Source organism: Hemicordylus capensis, chromosome 8 (genome assembly GCF_027244095.1).
Source record: "Hemicordylus capensis ecotype Gifberg chromosome 8, rHemCap1.1.pri, whole genome shotgun sequence".
Lineage (NCBI taxonomy): Eukaryota > Metazoa > Chordata > Lepidosauria > Squamata > Cordylidae > Hemicordylus > Hemicordylus capensis.
The window spans coordinates 18,886,840-18,909,536 of NC_069664.1; the positions used below are offsets into that span (position 1 = coordinate 18,886,840).

General features: G+C 45.8%; 1 protein-coding gene across 2 annotated transcripts in view; it reads right to left on the reverse strand.

Annotated features, from left to right (window-relative positions):
* Window positions 1–22,697, reverse strand: part of SLC37A2 (solute carrier family 37 member 2) — a 53,723-nt gene that overhangs the window by 29,759 nt on the left and 1,267 nt on the right. For both annotated transcript variants that reach the window (XM_053270111.1, XM_053270112.1), the window contains exons 2-5: window positions 5,084–5,165; window positions 3,834–3,921; window positions 2,191–2,269; window positions 1,165–1,300 (exon numbers count right to left, since the gene is read on the reverse strand). In XM_053270111.1, the coding sequence (XP_053126086.1) occupies window positions 1,165–1,300; window positions 2,191–2,269; window positions 3,834–3,921; window positions 5,084–5,165 (385 nt within the window). The remainder of the gene's footprint in view (window positions 1–1,164; window positions 1,301–2,190; window positions 2,270–3,833; window positions 3,922–5,083; window positions 5,166–22,697) is intronic.

Sequence of the window (22,697 nt, forward strand, 5' to 3'; positions counted from 1 at the left end):
GGAAAGGGCAGATAAGGAAACTTGGCAACCAGATGCCAAATAAAGGTTGTTCAGATGTTCCTTGCAAGGTATAAATAGGTGAGGATGTCGATGATGGTTTATATAGCAACATCTCGGCACGTAGCACTTTGGGCAGTGACATAGCTCCCTGCCCCAAGGAACTTGCAGTGTGGTTGTTGTCAGTGGGGGAGACAAGAGAAGCAGGGAAAGGCAAAGCTGGGATGTTTCTGTTAAAAGAGAACTTCTCTGAATTTAGAGAGCCCAAGAGGAAGAGGGTGGATAAGTCATATTTTTATCAAATCAGCCTAGTGGTCCTTCTTACTCAGGTGTTCTCAAACTTTGGTCCCCAGATGTTGTTGGACTACAACTCCCATCATCCCCAGTCACAATGGCCTTGGTAGATCAACAACATCTGGGGACTCAAATCTGAGAAACCGTGTTCTAACCCAGTATAATCAGACCGGATGCAGAGATGGTTTAAATCCAACCCTTGCAGGATTGTTTCTCTGCTCTAGTACTTGAGAACCCTGAACAGGGGAAGGTAGAACCCCTCGAGATTTCCAGTAAGTGTACCCTCGTGAAATGATGTTCAGACATGAGATGACTCTCACAAGGATTCCCCTTGTTTGCAAGAAGGACCTAAGCACTAGAGACCCCACAGTATAAAAATGGAACAGTGTGTTAGGAGACATAAAGGCTGTTCTCACAACCAGAGCAACCTGGGTTAACTGTCTTCTACCCAGGTAGTTTGGGTCGCCTGTGGGAGTGGGAGCCCTCTCAACCCAGAAGCTCTGTGGGTCTCTTAAAAGTCAGGTAGCAGGAGAGCAAACCCCTTCTGACCTCTTTCACTGGTTGTGCCCACTTTCAACACTGCTTCTGGGCGGGTGGTGGCCATGTTTATCAGAGAGTTGTGGGGGAAGGGGGCCAGGCAGAGCAGAGCTGCCGCAATGCTGAGGGCAGTCACTCTGATGCTCGTGCAGTGCATTGTGGGATCCTGGAGGATCCAGAGTGAGTTCTCCCCCCTCGCATCTGAGCTCTGGAGCTCGCTGCTGCGTGAGCACATGAGCGGCAGAGCCCAGAGGAGTCGTGTGGGAATTGAAGCCTGCCTTCCCTTCTGCTCCCCCCATCTGCTTGTCAGAATGACCTTACAGCGAATCTCCGTACCTGTATAAGCACAAAGTACCAAAGCTGATGGATTTTCCAGTAGTATCCCAGGCCGAACAAGGCAGTGAACAATCCGCTCAACAGCATTCCTCCGGAGAGATAGTAACGCAGCGGGAGGCGCTCACCAAAGATTCCGCTGCAGGAGATGGGAACAAACGTCATTTAATGCCCCAACTTATTCTCAAAGATCGCACAGAAAGAATGCACTGGCTTAGGGCAGGCATGGTGGGAGGCCGGTGGTGGGCTGGGTTCTGCCACTGCCATGGCCCCCTAGCCACACACCTTGCATCTGATGTCAGACGCAGGGAGCATTTAGCCATGCCCCTGCATCTGATATTAGACGTAGGAGCGAAACCACGCCCCCCCGTGTCTGACGTCAGACATGGGGGCTGTGTCTGGTGCACGAGGCATGGCCCCTGAGGGGTGGTGGCCCGGATTCTTTGAACCTGTTTGCTCAATGGTGGATCCGCCCCAGCTTAGGGAGTTACTCAGTGGTGTGGATCCTGCCCATGAGCCCCAGTTAACATACAAAACCCAAAGTCATGTGGGAGGAGCCAACAAAGCAACTATTTCCTATGCCAGTGCCACAGGGTGAATTTGGGGGTCCTGCATGACCAGAGCATCATGGGAAAGAGCTGTTTCCATGGTGCAGAGCTCATGCCAAATCTGGACCTTTGCATTGGGATTACTACTACTACGAATATTTATCTACTGCTCTTCAACCAAAGTTCTCAAAGCGGTTTACATAGAAAAATAAATAATACATCAAGAAGATGGTCCCCTGTCCCCAAAGGACTCACAATCTAAAAAGAAACATAGGGCAGATACCAGCAAGAGCCACTGGAGGGGTGCTGTGTTGGAGCTAGATAGGGCCAGTTATTCTCCCCCTGCTAATTATAAGAGAATCACCAGTTTGAAAAATGCCTCTTTGCTCAGTTAGTAGGGATTAGACAGTAATCTGTCTATCAGGTTACTGACAGGGCTATCGTTGCCTTCATGCTGACTTGTGACATGTTCAGTACGTACCTGATATACATTCCTACAGCATAGGCAACCAGGAAGGCATTATCTAAGGCTCCGAACAGCTCCTTATAGTTTGCCTGATCTGGAAGAAGAAATTACCCAGATTAAGCTCAGGATATCACTGATGCAGTTGGAACACCGAAGTCATACAAGCACCAGTATTTAAGCACTAAAAAATAAAATAAAATAAACCCCTCATGTAGGAGACTAACACACCAGCAAAAAGGCCAATCTGTCACAGCCAAGCTCACTTTGGGAAGCTGGGATTGCACATTGGCCTCTTTCAGTGTTTTTCAGGAGTTCGGCCCTCAGGGAATCCTTTCCGCATCATCTTGTTTGCTCCCCTATCTGCATTCTGAAGTGGTATAGTCCTAGCAAGGTTGTACCATGTGCCTCTTTAATATTCCATGGGGATATTAGGGGCCTATCTCAAAGAGTTGTTGGGAGGATAAATAGGAGCACAGGAAGCTAACCTTCCCCAGGTGATGTTGGACTACAACTCCCATTATCCCTTTTAGCCATTGTGGCTGGGAACGATGGAAGTTGTAATCCAAAAGCACCCAGGGACCGAAGGTTGGAAACCCCTGCTGTATGGTTTTCTCCCTTGTCTAATTTAGACTGGATGTTCCTTGGGGCAGGGAGCAGTCTATTCATGCCTACGTAACCCAGGAAAGTTCCAAGTACAAGAATGGCACTGTACAGATAAATAATATATATATATTTAAAAGTCAAATGCAAAGGCTTCCAATTAGGAACTGCCACAGCCAAAGTGCGCTGAGAACCGATTTTCAATCAAGCCGCTAATGGGGCTCACAATGACACTGTAAACAAATGAGGGTTAGATAAGTAAGGCTGTTAATCACAGCAGAATACACTGTTGGCCCAAAGGTGTTTCATTTGGATTATTAAGTGTGACTTAATGAAGATCACGGACTCGGTGGAGATAAACGCTGCCCAGTCATTTATGGCTTCCAGGAAGGGCCACAGCTGAGAGTTCCTGGGAAGTGGGGAGGCTTGAGAATGCACAACGCTCCTGCAGTCTCCAAGGTTTCCGGCAGCCCTACCGGGAGATGCTGCCAGGGATTGAACCTGGGACCTTCTGCATGCAAAGCAGTTGCTCCACCACTGAGCTAGGCCCCATCCCAACCGTCTTATTTCTTTTTCTATGTAAACCGCTGCATTTTGTGTTTTTTATTTACTATTGTCAACTGCTTGTTTTGCATTATGTGTTTTGATTAGATGTTCCACCCAGAGAACGATTTGTTACGGGGCAAGCCAGCTTCAAATCTTGGTTACGCTTCTCAGTTTGAGGCCCTGAGTGAACCCCAGGGTTGGCCTTGGTGTGGGTTCAGACAGTCACAGGTGTCAGTGACCAACTTTGCAAGCAGGTCCTACGCTATGTGTGCACCTGCCCTGTGGTGAAAGAAACAACAGTTTTGGTGGGACGGGACCATGCCACAGAATAAGAAGCTGGAAAAGCCTCACTGTCCTGATGTTAGGCTTGACCCAGAACTAAGTTAGTCACGATGAAGTCCCACTGAAACGAATTAAGTTAGTCAAGTCTCATTCGAGACACAAGCCCCCCGGAAGCCCCCACAGCACTCTGCAAAGAAAGGCCTAGCGAACGGAAGAGGATAAACACTTACCAAAGGGCTTCCAGTCACACCATGTGGTGCTGTTTGAATTGTTGTATGGATTGGATCCCCTTGAGGAACAGTTATAATGCAGTTCGCTCTGCCAAAACAGCAAAGAGGAAAGAGGTCAGACCCACAAGGCAGGGGTTTCTCCTGAAGGTGCTGCTGTCCTTGGCAAACAGGGCGCAGACTTTGCATCCAAGCTCTCCCTTCAGCTCAGGGGCGGCCCATTCATGAGGCGAGGTGAGGTGGTAGCCTCAGGTGACAGATTCTTGGGGTGCCACAAGGTGTTGTGGGTGTCAACAAGGTGTTGAGCTGCCCCCTGTCACCGGTGCCAGAGCAGCAATTCAGGACCCCTGCTAAATGAGCGAAGAGTCACCTTTTTATAAAGTGGTGATTCTATTTAGCAGCGGGGGAGCAACTGGCCCTTCCATCCCCAGCACAACATCCCTGCAGTGGCTGTTGTGGGTGTGTATCTTATGTTTCTTTTTTAGATTGTTGGGAACTTTTGTTGAAAAGCAGCATAGAAAAATTTATTCGTATTCAGGACCAATCTGACCCTTGGAAGCTCTGCAAGCAGCATTTTTTCTCGGACTCCTTGCAGCTTGCAACAAACAAACAACAAACAAACAAAACAAAAAACAAACAAAAACAAACAAACAAACAAACCATGAGGAAAGAAGAAGAGACTGCTGGTAACCTTCCCTCCTGCCCACCTCCTGCACCACTTTCAAAGCTTGTAAGGGACAGTTTAGAAAGGAGCCTGTGCCCTATCAGGGTTGTGGGGCAAGCAGCATTTGGTGCCCCACATCAGGCACTACAATATCTTGGGCCACCCCTGTTTAGGCTGAAACTAGGGCCTGTTTTCACACTTTCCCAAATCTAGGTTTAATGTGAGTTACCAACATTAGCACGGTTGTGTGAACCCATGGCAAGGCAGAAATATTAGATTCATTTCAGGCCATAAACCATCATGGTGTGGGTTCACATAATCATGCCAATATCGGTCACCTACATCAAACCTAGATTTGAACAGCTGTGTGAACCACACCTAGATGAGACATGGCATGCCGCAAACTCAGATTGTACTGATGAGCCCGCTCCTCATTCATGGATTTGTTGTTTTAACCAACCATATGAAGTGTATCCTAAGTATATAGATGCACCTGCTCAGAACAGAGTGAAGCCAGAAGTCTCTTCTCTGTGCACTCTCCTAGCTCCACATATCCAACTAGATTCCTCCCCAGCATCATGCAACATACCTTTACAATGCTAATGGGCTTCCGTGAGAGATGGAACGTGGTATAGCACAGGAACGTCAGTACAAGGATTAATCCCCGATACCTGGGCAAGGGAGACAAAACATTGGAGAAAAAGTTGTGAATGCTATTGGTGGAACATTATGATGAAATACAAAGTGCTGGTTATTACCTATCAAGCCCTTAACAGCTTGGGACCAGGTTATTTAAGAGAGCACCTCCTTTGTCATGAACCCTCCTGCCTTTTACGATCCTCTGGAGAGGTCCGGTTACGGTTGCCACCAGCTCGTCTGGTGGCGACTCAGGACTGGGTTTTCTCTGTGGCTCTGGAATATGCTCCCTGCTGGAATAAGAGCATCTCCTTCTCTGTCTGTTTTCTGGAAGACTCTCAAGACTTTCCTGTTCTCGCAAACTTTTAATTAGAATTTTAATAATTTTAATAATTTGTTTTATATTGTTTTTATCATGCTTTTTGTATTTTAACCTGTGATTTTTAATGCTGGGATTTGTTACACTGTTCCAAGTTCCCTCCCTGGCAGCATCTCCAAGATAGGGCTGAGAGAGATTCTTGCCAGCAACTCTGGAGAAGCCGCTGCCAACCTGTGTAGACAATACTGAGCTAGATGGACCAGTGGTCTGACTCAGTATATAGCAGTTCCTGTATTCCTATGTAAAGAGCTGGATTATAGGATCCATTTTCATGGGACAGCAGTCCCCAAACTCCTGTTTGGCTTCTGCTTTGCTCCATGTCCAAGAGATGAATTGGAGGTTAAAGAGGCTGAAATTCAGTCAGCAAGGATATTTGACTCTCCCAGCTTTCAGCCTTGGATAACGGCCAATCAATAAAACCGACCTTCCTTACACATCACCTCATACCCCCTCAAATGCGCTGGTCAACAGGAACTCCCTAATGTTGCTGACTACAACCCCCACAATCCCCAGCCAAAGCCCACTGCAGCTAGGGATTATGGGAGTTGTAGTCAACAACATGTGAGAATCCCCATTACAGAGAACAGTGATCCTAACTCAAACTCCGCCCATGCCAGTAAAGTCCCTTTATTGCCCTCTGCCATTCCCCGGCTTGACTCAATCGCTGCAATTTATTCCCCAAACAAATGTTTAGTTATTTGCACCACAACCCATTTCCAGGCGCTTGGCATACATTTTCTAGTGTCTGAAATATCCCATCACATGTCTCCTTTGGGTCAGCAAGGATGCTTGAGAACAGAACCCCCACAGAGCCTGGAATGGGTCCTGGGGCATTTCCCACACACTCAGTTCATTCAAGGCACTGGAGAGGACTGTTGAGTCCACCTCGCCCTGTATGAACTGAGAATCTTCCAGACACACATACAACACTCCTGTGGCTGAACATTGCAAAGGAAGGTCATAGGAACATAGGAAGCTGCCTTTTACTGAGTCAGACCCTTAGTCCATCTAGCTCAATATTGTCCACACTGACTGGCAGCAGCTCTCCAAGGCTGCAGGCAGGAGTCTTTCCCAGCCCTACCTGGAGAAGCTGCCATGGATTGAACTTGGGATCTTCTGGATGCAAAGCTGATGCTCTTCCACTGAGCTGCAGCCCCATCTCCAAATGGTGATACACATATATTTTTTTCAGGGAAGCTTATTCACCATTACTAATCTTCATGCTGATCTCTAGGAGCTCTATGACCATGCCTCAGAATTCTCCCATTTGTGGCACAAGCCATCTCAACAGGACTGGACCAAATAAACTACTGAACCAACTCAGCCAGCCCAGCCTTTGTATTCAGCGTACGTCTGCTGCCCAATAGCGAAATGTGGATGTGTAAGAACTTATTCCATCCTTCTTTAAATTCTAGTTTTGGTCTGGATGGCCACGCTTAGAAATGAATCTAAAACTTCAAAACTTTCATTCATTTTAGATGACAGCTTGCTCCAATAAAAGTGCTCTCTCTCTCTCAAAACAGATGACACAGATCCTTCCCTCCCTCCCTCCTCCTCCTCCTCCACAAACTTTTCTGGCTGGAGAGGAGCCAGCCACAACCTCTTCACAAGAACAGTCCACCGTATCCTAGTACTCAGAGGCTGCAGCTATGACTTGGTAGACTCATTCTTTTGGGGGCGAGTGGGTTTTCCCAAGGAGAACTTTGTCCTACTTGCAGATTTTCTCTCTGCTTCCAGGATGTAGGAATCTGGAGCACCTGGTATTGGCTGCCCTATTAGAACCCTCCCCAGATTGCATCTCACCAAGACGCCTACGTGCCCAAAGTGCTTCCTTGATTCCTGCTTCCAGACACTCCTCAGCTTTGTGAAAGCCTTAACAGAAACAGTTGGGGATTCTCCCTATTATGCCTGTGGGCCTGGAACAACTCGAATGGTTTCGAATGTTAAGGAAGCCACCTCTGGAGGAGCAGATTGTATCATTCCCTGCCTTCTTTGTTCCGTGTTCATGGCACACAGTCAGAAATGCTGTGGCGAAGGCTCCTAAAAGGCAGGGAATCGTGGCAGAACAATTAGAACATAAATATAGGTTGCCTGATATACTGATCGTCAATAATAAAAGTCAACAATAGAGACTAGTGTTTATCAGTTTATCCCATCGGAATGTAGAAGCAAATTCAAATTGTAGTGATTGACTGGGTAGAATCCTGCCTGCCTGCATTTCCTTATACCTCTGCAAGCAAGCCTCTCTTAAGCCTTGCTTAAAATAAAATAAAATAAAATAAAATAAAATAAAATAAAAGCGGAATATTCTGAGAAGGGACGTGGCCTGTCCTTGAGCGGGGTGCTATGCCCTCACAGGCCCCCTGAGGCGAAGACCTTGTTTCATGGACTTCTTTAGACACAGCGCTGCAAAACCCAATTAGAAATTCTGCACTGTTTTAATGTTATCGCAAGGAAAACAATGGAAACTTTTATTTTTGAACACAAAGGAGACAGGAGCAACTGTCACTGGAAGGCGAAGCAGGATGCTGAACGCGACAGGCCTTGGGCCTGATCCAGTAGGGCACTTCTTATGTCCTTAAGGATGCGGTGCTGGGCTGAATATTTGTTTGCTCGTCTGATAAATTTAACATATTTGTTTCTGTCCCTGCCTATATACCTATGACCTTCCCAGATGATCTTAATAAGTAGTGGGGCTTATGAAGGAGAAGGCACTCTCTTGAATATCCTGAACGCAAGATATTTGGGGCTTATGTGTGAGGCTTTAGAGATAACTAAAGGCCCACAGAGACGGACCTTTTTGGTCGCTGCCCCAAGATTGTGGAATGCGCTCCCTGCTGAGATACGATCCTCCCCATCTCTAGCAATTTTCAAAAAAACACCTGAAAACCCATCTTTTTGCCCAAGCTTTCTCAGCTTCCTGGTATTTTTTGGGTTTTAATCTCTGGTTTATTTTTAAATTGTTTTTTTTTTTAAATTTTTAAAAATATGTTTCTAACTGGTTTTATGCTATGGTTAACCGCGGGGTTAGGCAGGGCTGTGTTCTGGCCCCTACCTTGTTCAATCTTTTCACCAATGATCTAGCGCAGTGCTTAGAAAAGGTAGATTCACACGCCCCAAAGCTGGCTGTCATTCGTGTGCCAGTGTTGCTGTACGCGGATGATGCGGTGTTATTATCCCAGACTCGACTCGGTCTTCGTAGATTGCTGACAGCCTTTGCCCAATATTGCAATGACAACAATTTATCCATTAATTATGAGAAATCTAAGGTCCTGGTTTTTACTAAAGCTAGGAAACTTTATAAGTGGGCGATTAATAAGGAAAATATCGAGCAGGTTTATAAATTTAAGTATCTTGGTATACATTTCCAACACAATCTCAACTGGAAATCTCAAAGATTGTATTCTATCTCTATTGCCCGTAAAACCCTCAACGCTTTTTTGCGATTTTACTATTCTAAAGGAGGCCAGTATATGCCTATGGCCCTCCAAGTTTTTCGAGCAAAGATTGTAGCCCAATTACTTTATGGTGTCCCACTTTGGATTCAGGGAGTAACATCAGAGATGGAAACGGTTCAGTCATTATTTCTTAGGGCTATCTTTGGGGTTCCCAGGTGGGTACCTTACTCTGCATTGTGTTTGGAATCTGGACTTTTTACTGTTCTCGCTAAAGCATGGGAACTTACTTTTACCAGATGGATCAAACTCTGCCTGGATACCCAGGAGCACTCCTATTTTTTGTTCCTATGGAGAGACTCCTTTCCTAGCCCTTGGTTGTCATATGTTAACAACAAAATAATGCAAATGGGCCTTTCTCCCTCTGAAATTCTGCTCATGGGAATTGAGAAGGCGAAGGTTACACTTATACAACGCCTTCATGATATTGAGCACCAAAATCTTGTTTCTAGGGGAAACAGGACCTGTTCTCCCCTATTTTTTGGCATTATGCCCCCTTTGGGGAATAAAGGTGCTAAGTATTTAGCTTCCCTACACTTTCCTAAGTTTAGGATAGCTTTTACTAGGGCCCGCATGAACGTGTTGCCTTTAGCCCTTCAGGAAAAAAGATTTTGCAAGGGATCTTCAGATTATGGCCTATGCCCCTATGGTGCAGGCCTTCCTGAAACTGTTTCGCATGTACTGCTCTATTGCTCCCTGTATTCTGATACCAGAAAAGAACTCATATTCCCTCTATTGGAGCATTTTCCAGGAAGAGCTGACCCCTTTTATTTGAATTTTTGTCTTGAGGATCTAGACAATGAAATTACCAAGGTGGTGGTGAAATTCTTTTATGTTGCTATTAGACTAAGATCCTGTTTAAGATCTAAATTTTAGGAGCTATGGTTAACCGCTCAGAGACGAAAGTTTGGGGCGGTGTGCGAATCTGATAAATAAATAAATAAAGCTACCAGCCCTTTGTCTTTTTCCTGTTGAAAAATAGGAAACGGCTTTATACCGAGTCAGACCATCTGCGCATCTACCTGACTGGCAGTGGCTCTCCAAGGTTTCAGGCAGGAGTCTCTCCCAGCCCTACCTCAAGATGCTGCCAGAGACTGAACACCTGGGACCTTCTGCATGCAAAGCAGATGCTCTCACACTAAGCATTGGCTGTATCGGCAGCCAATCTTTGGCTTACCTCATAGATCAACCTGGCTGCCGCACCAAATGCAGTTTCCAGACTCTGTACAAAGGCAGCCCGTCATAGAACACAGGAATATAGAAAGCTGCCATATATTGAGTCAGGCCCTTGGTCCATCTAGCTCAATTTTGTCTACACAGACTGGCAGAGGCTTCTCCAAGGTAGAATGCATTACATAGAATGCATTACAATAGTCAAAGAATCATGCCAGTTGCTCTTTCTCTGAAAAGATGCCTCCTTTAAAAGCCTTCTCCATTGCTGCACAGGCTTTGGGACGCGCTCCCTGCTGAAATGAGAGCCTCCCCATTTCTGACCTCTTTTAAAAGGCTTTTAATCAGACTGATAGAATTTATCATAGAATTTAGCAAAATTTCAGATTGTCTTGGTGTTTTAATTTGGTTTTGATTTGTGTTGCATTATTGTATATAAAGGCAGCATATAAATATGTAAAAAAAATTAAAAAGAAGAGAAAGAGAGAGAGAAAGCAAGCAAGCAAGCAAGCAAGAAAAGTGTTTTCAGTGGGTTTCACTCCCACTGCACAGGACTGCAGTCTAAACTAACTAAATAATATGAAGCCTGTGGGAAGAGGAAGAATTTTAGTCTTACGTATAAGGCAGGTACATAGGAAACAAGCCTCTGGCTAGCTTTTGGTTCCTCTTTTTTAAGGAAAATGCTGGTGGCTGGTGGAAGGAATGTCAACATCATTCCATCTGCTGAAGCAAGTGAGAGATGGTGAGGATAAGCCTTTTTTCAGAATCACATGGGAACAGAAGAAGAAATGGAAACCATGTGACCACAGCTTTGCTAAGCCAGCTGAGTTCAATAGATACTGGAGACTCACTCGTCCCATCCTTCAAGGAATCAGGGCTCTCACCACCTCACAAGACCCACATTTCCAAGGCCAGAGCTAGAGGGTTCAGGCCTGCCTCCCTGCCCATTACGGTCATGCTTAGGCCAACTAGCTGCCTCATGACTTTCAAAGAGCCGTGTACACAGGATCAGGGGAGAGAAGTGGTTCTCCCCCCCAGCTCACCACCACATTTGTTTGGGAGAGGTTTGCACCTCCAAAATGGAAGGAGCAACAAGGAAGCCAAGATCAGACATTAATCTGTATCATTTGCTGGGCTCTCAGAAACAGTGATGGCCATCCAGACTAACAAAGGTGCAGTTAGCACTCCTGGGGTGCTATGCAGGAGGGGAAATTTCGACTCATCTTCTGAAGCCCACTATGTATCCCCAAAGCACGTTGCTGAGGCCTGCACAGTCTCAGAGGAAGGGCAGGGAGGGAGATGGAGGTGAAGGGAAACAGGGCAAGGATATGCATTCAATTCAGTTAGACATAGTTCAGCTTGGTAATTCTTGATCCACAAGTGAAGATGGTTTGCGCTCAGCTTCAGACTCGGTTTCCTTCTGCCCAAGGATGGCTTTCAACAGCACTGGATGCACTCTCGGAGAGTCATATTATCTTCTCAGGAAATAACTAAGCATTTTTACTTGTCACTGTCAGTTTCACTTCTGTTTTGGAGTACATTTAAGAGGCACAGAGCAAGAAAGTGAAAGAAAGAAAAAGACAGAAAGACAGACAGACAGAAAGAAAGAAAGAAAGAAAGAAAGAAAGAAAGAAAGAAAGAAAGAAAGAAAGAAAGAAAGAAAGATGGCAGGCAGGCAGGAAAGATTTAAAATGCAGGCGATGTACAGAAAAAATAAAATGTGGTCAGTTTGACGCTACCAGTGTGTGGGGGTGTGGTGGGGCTCTTTTAAATTCATAGAACTCCACGAAGTCAGTATATTGATCATGCCACTCTAAAAAGGGGCTGGAGCTCAATTCCCACATTGAGGGTAGTCGGGTACCATGATCAGCACTGAAATAATCCACGTGGAGTATTGCACTGTAGTCACCTTAAGTGGCGCAGCAGGGAAATGCTTGACTAACAAGCAGAAGGTTGCTGGTTCGAATCTCCACTGGTACAATATCAGGCAGCAGCGATCTAGGATGATGCTGAAAGGCATCATCTCATGCTGGTGGGGGGAGGTAATGGTAAACCCCTCCTGTATTCCACCAAAGAAAATCACAGGGCTCTGTGGGCACCAGAAGTTGAAATCGACTTGACAGCACTTCAGTATTGCACTGTACCACTCTGTGCAGCATAGAACAACATCCCCTCTCCAACACTAAAATCACGGGTATTTAGGCATTCGACATCCTCTTGTGCCCTGGTATGTTTCTGCACTATATTGGCTGTTGCTGGTATCTATCTTGTGTTTCTTTCTTAGACTGTGTGCACTTTGAGGACATTGAACCATTAAATTAATTAATATCTATGTAAACTGCTTTGGGAACTTTTGTTGGAAAAGCGGTATATAAATATTCATCGTATTCATCATATTTGTACCCACAAGGGCTAAATTACTATGTCCGAAATGCATCCGATCTGGTGGGCCACTGTGTGAAACAGGATGTTGGACTAGATGGGCATTGGGCCTGATCCAGCAAGGGTAGTTCTTTTGCACCCCTGGATGTTTCCCACTTTTTATGGATGTAGGTCTCTATAAATACAAGCTGACCACTTGATCACAGTAGCAGTGGTGGCAGGGAGTGTAATGATGAAGAAAAGGGGAATCTATTTATTCTATTTATATCCTACCATTCTGCCTGATTGCAAGCATCCATACTGGCTAACAATCAGATTCTATCTATCTATCTATCTATCTATCTATCTATCTATCTATCTATCTATCTATCTAACACACACACACACACACACACACACACACACACACACACACACACACACACGAGGGTTGCTACCATGTGACACAAACAATGCTGAGCTGTAGCCAGCAAGTGTCTGACTCAGCAAAAGGCAGATTCCTTTGTTAATTAAATGCCTCTGGTCTGGTATTGGTTTGACTTTTAACAAATCTGGCGAGGGGGGGGGCGTCGTTTGCATTGTTTGTTTAGATTAGGGGTCAGCATCTGGCAACTCCTGCCTCAAGTTTATTTTTTACTGTTTCTTGTTAAATTTGTACCCCGCCTTTCATTAAGAAAATCCCAAGGCGGCTAATCTGATCTCCAGATATGTTGCCTGGCCCAGACCTTTGCAGATGCCAAACCAGAAATGTTAAATGTGGGCTTCTGGCCTCAGAACTTGTGGAGGTGGAGGTGGAGATGCTAGCCTCCCAGCCACCCGTTCTCTTCTTCAAGTGGGACTTGAGGAACACCAGTTGCTGCCCAGGAAGAGATTAGATTCCCTGATGCTCACTGAGTACATGCAGTGAAACGGAGCATCAGAAGAAGCAGGCCTACTGGATCAGGCCCAAAGCCCATCTAGTCCAGCATCCTGTTTCGCACTGTGGCCCACCAGATGCTGCTGGAAGCCCACAGGCCAAGAGCTAAAGGCATGCCCTCTCTCCTGCAGTTGCTCCCCTGCAACTGGTATTGAGAGGCATCTTGCCTCTGAGGCTGGAGGTGGCCTATAGCCACCAGACTAGCAGCCATTGATATACCATGAATTTGTCTGAGCTCCTTTTAAACCGTCCAAACTGGTGGCCATCACCATATCTTGTGGCAGAGAATTCCATAGATTAACTATGCACTGTGTGAAAAAGTACTACCTCTTGTCGGTCAAAAATCTCCCAACCTTCAGTTTCATGGGGTGACCCCTGGTTCTAGAGTTGTGAGAGAGGGAGAAAAAATTCTCTCTGTCCACTCTCTCTATTCCATGCATAATGCACACACCTCGATCATGTCTCCCCTTAGTCGCCTCTTTTCCAAAGTAAAGAGCCCCAGATGCTGTAGCCGTGCCTCATAAGGAAGGTGCTCCAGGCCCCTAATCATCTTTGTTGCCCTCTTCTGCACCTTCTCCAGTTCTACAATGTCCTTCTTAAGATATGATGACCAGAACTGTACGCAGTACACCAAATGTGGCCGCATCATAGATTTGTATAAGGGCATAATAATATTCACATTTTTATTTTAAATCCCCTTCCTAATGATCCCTAGCATGGAATTTGCTGCTTTTTTTCCTTTTAACCTCTGCCAGGCATGCAGTGAGTCAACGCTATCAGTGAGTTGGGGGTCACATATCCCTAAGGGTCACACAACCCTCGGGGGGGAGTTGGCTTCTGGGGGGAAGGGAAGCGACTGAAATCTCCCCCCATCCCTACTGCCCTAACGGTGCAGTGTTTGTCTACACCAGTGCTACGCCAGTGCTTTGTGAAACATCATGGTGGGACAGGAGAATTCTTTGTTTCCTCTTGGTACCACATATCAAGCCTCAGTGGGAACATTGTATACTAATCACATGATGGATTAAATCTGTCTGTCTATGACGCATTTCTTTGGCAGCTGTGCAACTGTGATGAAGTGAGATGGCTTTTATGGAAACAGCTTCAGATGCCGTGTTCTATACAGGGTAACAAACCAAAGCAACCCCAAAGTAACAGGGAATTTAGAAGGCCCACTCTACCCCTCCAATGAGCTTTAGTAAGTGCTTTATTCAGGGCATGAGCACCTGCCACAGTCCAAAGATGCCACAAAACACATGTCTAGCAAATAGAAACTTCAGCCTGTAATGTTAATACCTTGGGGCATTATGGTGATGATAGTCTAAAACAGGCCTTGATGAATTTTCTTTGGATCCAGGCACCAGCCCAAACATTTAGGAGCCAGACAATGGATGCTTGACAAAATTATCAGACTTAGTGATGGACACTGTGTAAGGGGGAGGGTAAATGGGCTTCTCTTTATCCCCTTTACAAGCAATACACTTAGGACAGAAACAGTGCAGCCTGCGACAGATTTGATTAAATAACTCTGAATAGCCTAGTCTAGGTGGGATGCTTAAATTTCTAGGTGCCAAGGCTCCCTGGCACTTGGGACTGGTCAAAAAAACAGTGTGGAGTGTTTCTTAGTAAAATGCTTGTATAAAATTTGTCTTAAAACCGCTGTATTGAAATCGAAGACTTTGGTTGGAATGCTTTAGGACAGTGTGGTGATTTTTATTTGCTCTTGATTAAAACATTTCCTTTATCTTTCCTTTTACAGTCTTGGGGGTTCTTGATGGGTGATACCAAGAGGAGAAATTCCCAGGTTAAATGGCCTCTCCCAGCTGCTATTAGCTGCAAAGGAGTGTGTGAGTGTGTGTGTGTGTGTGTGTGTGTGTGTGGCTGCCCAGATGAACAGGACTCTTTTAGTTCTGAAAGCTATACAAAGGATGGAATATCAGCCTCTGACTCAACCTGGCACAAAAAGCTAAATTTACTAATACAGGTTGAGTATCCCTTATCCGGACATCCGAAATCCGGAATGCTCCAAAATCCAGACACCACGCCATCACAAAAACAAAAAAACAAAATGCCTCAGTTCACTTGCTCGCAGATGCTCAATTTTGCTGCTTTTAAACACGCAGTCAAACTTATTTCAGAAGGGGTTTAGTGACAGGGGTTTTGTCTGTAATTCTCTCTAGTTGAGTCTCTGTTTTTATTGTGTGGCTTTTAAATGTTTTTTATGTTCTCGCTTTGGCGCTAGAGGGAAAAGGGAAAGCCCCCCTCCTCCACTCCCTGCTCAGGTTGACACCTGCTCTGTTGGCGTCTGTTTTGGCGCTCTGGATCCCATGCCCAAGATATTTCATTATGCAGATATTCCAAAATCCGGAAAAATCCAAAATCCGGAACACTTCTGGTCCCAAGCTCTGTCCTCCTTTGCATCTGCCAAGAACCCTGTATAATTAGGTACAGGAAGACAAATGGGTGCTGAGCCATAATACAACTACACCTCACAAGAGGCTTTCCTCCCCGCAACTGGGTCAATAGGTGAGTTAGGAAACATCGGGTGTTCCTGTGCCATACAGAGGCACACCCCAGCATAATTGAGAGGCCTAGTCTGAAAAAGCTATGCCCAATCTTCAATGTGTTGTCTAAAAACAGAGATGAACAGGCCCAGGAAACAAAGATCAACACTGGGCTCTCTGCTTCATTGATGGAGCCTGGGGTGGGGGACACAGTTACAGAACTACACATAACACATAGCTTGATCCATGACAGAACATAGGAATGTAACAAGCTGCCATATACAGAGTCAGACCTTGGTCCACCTAGCTCAGCACTGCCCGCACTGACTGGCAGCAGCTTCTCCAAGGTTCCAGGCAGGAGTCTTTCCCAGCCCGATGTGTAGGTGTTTGGGAGTGAAACTGGGACCTTCTGCATGCAAAATAGGTGCTCTTCCACTGTGGCCCCAATCCCTAATGGGAATACCTTACAGTGCTCACATGCAGTTATTTATTATTATTATTATTTATTAATTATTCGATTTCTATACTACCCTTCCAAAAATGGCTCAGGGTGGTTTACACAGAGAAATAGTAAATAAATAAGATGGATCCCTGTCCCCAAAGGGCTCACAATCTAAAAAGAAACACAAGACAGACACCAGCAACAGTCACTGGAGGGATGCTGTGCTGGGGGTGGAGAGGGCCAGTTACTCTCCCCCTGCTCAATAAAGAGAATCACCACAGTAAAAGATACCTCTTCACCAAGTTAACAGGGGTCATTACTGTCCACACTGACTGACGATCCGAATCAGAAATAGATATGCTGGATCAGCTATGATGAGGGGGATGCAAATGGGATCCGGTCTTGCAGCGTAACAATAAAGAAACAAACTGACAGCACTGAGTGCTAGATTATGAATGGTTCCAAAGATTCAAACACAGAAGGCATGGCAAATAAGGAAGAGAGCAGCTGGCTGCTGCAAAGGAATCTGGGACACGCAGTCATGTGCAAGGCAAAGAAGCAGCAAGATGCACAAAGCATGCAGACTACAGGAAAGGGGGTTGCCTTGGAAACCACCGTTTGGGGAAGAAGTTGCAAGTGTGTGTGTGTGTGTGTGTGAGAGAGAGAGGGGGGGGGGACGGGAGAGGGAGAGGGAGAAAGATGATGCTGACATGGACTTTGGGTGCACCTGTTACATTCCCACTTTAGGGAGGGGATGTAGTTTACTGAAGGAGCCAGGGTGGTGTAGTGGTTAGAGTGCTGGACTAGGATTGGGGAGACCCGAGTTCAAATCCCCATCCAGCCATGATACTTGCTGGGTGCCTCTGGGCCAGTCACTTCTCTCTCAGCCTAACCTACTTCACAGGGCTGTTGTGAGGAGAAACTTAAGTCTGTAGTACACTGCTCTGGGCTCCTTGGAGGAAGAGCAGGATATAAAATGTAATAAAAACTAAAAAAAAAAAAGTGCTTTGATTCTCTGGCATGCACAGGTAGGGCTGGAAAGACCCCTGTCTGAAGTCCAGGAGAAGTCTTCGCCATAATTACAGGAGAGCCAGCATAGCAGTGGTGAGCATGTTGGCCTAGGACCCGAGTTCCAATCCCTGTTCAGCCATGGAACTCACTGGGTGACTCTGGGCCAGTCACTTATCTCTCAGCTCAACCGACCTCACAGGATTGTTGTGAGGATAAACATAGAACCATGTGCCCCACTCTGGGGTCCTTGCGAGGAAGAGCAAGATATAAATGTGAAAATAAAATAAATATGGCAGCCATCTTCTGACTCAGTAGAAGGCAGCTTCGTATGTTGTTCATGGATTGTGTGCATTTGTGAGATGCTGTAACACAGTGGGAGCACATCTGCTTTGCATGCAGAAGGTCACAGGTTCAATCCCTGGTACCATCTCCAGGTAGGGCGGGGAAAGACTCCCGCCTGAAACCTTGGAGAGCCGCTGCCAGTCAGAGTAGACAGTACTGAGCTAGAGAGACCAAGGGTCTGACTCAGTAGAAAGCAGTGTCATATGCTGTTACACTTGTACACATCTACTGAGTGAACAATGCTACACCTGCCTGTGAGACTCACATTTCAAGAGGAGCTGAGGACATGGTGAAAATAATAATACGGTAATAAATTACAAAGATTACTTTGTGATTCTGAAACAACCCTGATTCTATGAGACTGAAACAGATAGCAGGCACTGTGGGCAGGTGATGTGACCATTGTGCAGAGATAATGGTGCATGCTAACAGTGCCAAGCAAGAAAATATCCTTCCGACTTGTGAACACACAACTTAAAACAAGAATTGGATAACAAAATGCACCCATTCTGCCTCAAATAGTAAACACAATTTGTGTCTGGAACAACTGTGCAAGCCTACTGTGCAAGGCATTCTAATAACTCTGCTTTGGAGTAATTGTGCTGAGATTAGATATCTCCCCATGGATGATGTGGTATCTTCTTCAAACAAACTTAAGAAAGCCACACAAGATAAACACCCTATCTAAACCTCTTCCAGCCCAGGACACTCAAGACTTGCGTTTCCTTGTGACACCTGAATAAGCTAGATAAAACTTAGCTGACCCAAATAAAACGGGCAAAGTTTATTTGATGTAAGTTATAGGCTGTAATTATCAAGGAGAGGCACTTATAAAGTAATGTTTCAGGTTGCAATAAGCCAATACTGCAGGAGATGTGTCCAATGGCGACGCTATGATACTGAACACAAGTATCACTTAAAATATTATAAATTAAAAGTCATGTTTTATTTGGAATGATTCCCATGTGCCAAATGTTCCACTGGAAGGGAAAATCCATCGGGATTCCGAAGGGGAAATTCACAAGCAGAAGCCAACAACAGTCTGCTATCCTGGTCACAGATTTTTCCTATGCAATCCAAAATTTCATTGGCGAGAGCAGGGATGGAGAATTGGGCTTGGGAGAAGTATGTCCAATTTCCCTTCTAATCTGGGATTCTTCACGTGCAATGTTAGCTAAGGCCCATGGCCAGGGAGTGTCCTGGGGTGTCCTGCCCCCCCCCGAAATTTTCCTCCCCACCTCCAGCCTGGGCTGACCAGTTTTCAGCGCCGTGCATGCTTTTATTCCCCATGGTGAGGCTGCTGTTTCACCTGCATGCAACAGGAGCCCACTGAGAGGTTCTCCCTCACTCATGGGGGAGCCCTGCTCTTCCCCCAAAGGTCCGACACGCCAACCAGCAGGCAGCACAACTGCAGGTGGTGCATGGATACGAGAGCCAGCCAACCAACAGTAAGCACGTTGCAGGCAGTTAGCAGCCTCCTGCTGCCGTGGCCTGTGAGGAGGAGGAGGAGGAGGTGGAGGACGGTCCGGGAGGGGTTGGTGGTATGGTGGCATCTTAGGAACATAGGAAGCTGCCATATACTGAGTCAGACCATCGGTCTATCTAGCTCAGTATTGTCTTCACAGACTGGCAGCGGCTTCTCCAAGGTTGCAGGCAGGAGTCTCTCTCAGCCCTAGCAATGGGACCAATTATGGAAACGGACCTTGGACGTAAACCAACCCACCCACCCCCGCGATTACCTGATGTGCCTTGTAATCCCCCATCCCCGAGTTACAGTACTGCCTGCATATACTTTATAACCCTGTGGGTCTCCAAATCCTTGTGTGTAAATCTTTGTAGATACATGATGTACAAACAACTACTTTGTATATAATTGTGCTTTGGCAACGTACTGTATGCTTTGGTAGTTTGTTGGTTCATTAAAAAAATCTTGTCCTATTAGCAAAAAAAAATCTTGTCCTCTTTTGGAGAAGTCAGGGAGGGAACTTGAAACCTTCTGCTCTTCCCAGAGCAGCTCCATCCCCTGAGGGGAAGATCTTACAGTGCTCACACATCAAGTCTCCCTTTCATATGCAACCAGGGTGGACCCTGCTTAGCTAAGGGGACAAGTCATGCTTGCTACCACAAGACCAGCTCTCCCCTATCCCCTGGCCTTCGGTTAGTGAATCTATCTAGACTGAATCTTATGACAGATTGTTAAAATTAATTGCAGACTATGGGACTCTATTGCATGTCCAGTTCCTCCCCTGCCCCTGCCCCCCCCTTTTTTTTGGGCTTGCTTGTGAGGATTGTGTACAGAGATGCACCTAGGTAAGTTTGGAGCCTGGGCCTAAAGGCTTTTGGAGGCCCACCCACGCACCCACACAAACAGTATTTTCAACACATTTTTAATGTGACCACACCACCCGGGACAAACTAAAAAAGGATTTGGGGGCCCCCAGGGGGTGTGGAGGCCCTGGACTTCGGTCCCGAAGTCCAGGGGTAAGAGCACCTCTGCTTGTGTATTAGTGAATCTAGACTGGATCTAGATTAGTGGTCCCCAACCTGGGTTCCTCCAGATGTTGCTGAACTACAACTCCCAGCATCGCCAGCCGTAATAAATTGTAGCTAGGGATGCTGGGAATTGTAGTTCAGCAACATCTGGAGGAACCCAGGTTGGGAACCACTGATCTAGATTAAATGAGAGCTGTCTTATCTAAATTCTGTTATCTTTTCTCAGAGCAAGAAGTAGACGTCGGCTCTTTTCTCCACAAAATCCCATCGTTCCTAGCTTGTATTTTCATTCTCTTCCTGACGTTGCCCTTAAACTGGACCTAGGGGTGGCAGAGAAAAGTATGTTCCACTAGTGTTCTTGTCCACATAATGACATGATGCGATTGCACTGCCCCCCAATCCCGCTCCTTGATTTTGCCTATTGCTTTTGGTTAAACCTGAGCGATATATCCATAAGCATGAAAGGAGGTGGGTGTTGTCTTTTATTTATAGGTTTTTAAATATTGGAGAATATTCTCCCCAATATTGACTTTCAGTAAATTCTGAATACTGACAGGGAATATTGAAAGATTGACTTTCAGTAACACTGGTTCCGTTCAGTGGGATTCTTTGCCTATTACTTTTGGTTCAAGCTGAATGCTTCCATAGGCATGAAAGGCGGTGGGTAGGTATTTAAATATTGGAGAAGGCCTTTCAATAAACACTGGTTTAGGGTTCAGTGGGGTTCTTTGTCTATTTTGTTGTTGTTGTTCAAGCTGAATGCTATATGCATAGGCATGAAAGGAGATGGGTACTGCCTTTTATTCATAGGAATGTAAATATTTGGGAATATTTTCTCCAATACTGGCTTTCAGTAAACACTAAATATTGACAGTGAATATTGAAATATTGACTTTCAGTAAACACTGGTTTGGTTCAGGGGGGTTCTTTGCCTATTGCTTTTGGTTAAAACTGAATGATATATCCATAGGCATGACAGAAAGGAGGTGGGTATTGTCTTTTATTTATAGGAATTTAAATACTGGGGAATGACCTTCAGTAAACGATAAATGGGCATCCCCCCACTCATTAGTGTAATCTTTGTCCTGACATGCGTGAGACTGTATGCACAGAATGTACAGTGACTTGGCTGATGCTCTGGGGGTGGGTGACCTTTGCTCTTTGGCTGTGGCCATATAACCTGGCTCACCCCCACTTTTGTGACCCCACCCCAAGACTTTTTGGCTGGCTACGTACCTCTAGCTAAGGATGTTTTAAGTGTAACACTGAGCTATGCTAAATCCTGGGCAGGTAAGTGTTTTCTCCACTCTTCAGATGAGGAAAACTTGGAAGATTTAGAGCCAGCCTGCTGCCCCAAAAGCACACCAATGCACTTCCCCTTTAAAAGATACAATGGGGCATGTCTCTGTGTAACCCTCAATGGGTTAGTCAGTGCTTTGCACCTTGGCTTTCTGGCTTGTATGAATCAACTCTGAGATGTCAGTTTCTTTCAAACTCATTTCAATATTCTTTGTTGCTCGGAAATGAAATGGGAGGGCAGAATATAATGGAAAATGTCTTCCTTCTCTCTCATAATCTCCGGATTTCATTTGGACATATTGGCTGATATCCAGATGGGGTTACTCCTGAGTAGCGCTATTGAAATTATGTCATGTTTTACACGACTCCCTGAGTAGTATTATTCAGTAAATTACTCTGAGAAGTCAGCCATTGAACCGGGTCTCACGATCCATGAGACCCAGTTTTGCAGGGTGAGTGGGGAGAGTGGGCTAAGCCCTGGGCGGCTGTACCCTAACCCTATTTGCTCTGGCTTCAGAAAAAGTACCTTAAAACCAGCATTTAAAAAACCTGGAAATACACTGAGATAAGCTAGAAATCGCAAGGCAAAGCCCGATTTGTGTGTGGAGTGGGTCCAAGGATCTCGAAGGGACTTGGGGTAAGTTTGGCTGGTGTGTGGACGCACACACTCTCTTCCAAAGGAGATTCAGGGTAGCAGCCCTGTCTGTAAAGCCTCCTGGAGATACCAGAGATTCAACCTGGAACCTTCTGCATGCAAAGCAGACGCTTTACCACTGAGTTATGATGGATGCCCCTGACGAGCATAGGAAGCTGCTTCATACCAAGTCAGACCATTGGTCCATCTAGCTCGGTACTGTTGATGACTGGCAGCCTCTGATTTCAGGCAGGAGTCTTTCCCAGCCCTTCCTGGAGATTCCAGAGATTCAAATTGGGACCTTCTGCATGGAAAGAAGACACTCTACCCCTGGACTATAGCCCAGTTTTGAGGTGTTTTCACCAGTGATGCAATGCATGTCTTTTTTGTCCAGTTCATCAACATGAATTAACATTGATGATAATGATGAAGGAGGACCCCGAGCAGAGGTGCTCTTACCCCTGGACTTGGGGGCCGAAGCCCAGGGCCCCCCCACCCCTGGGACCCCCCAAATCCTCTTTAGTCTGTCCCGCATGGTGT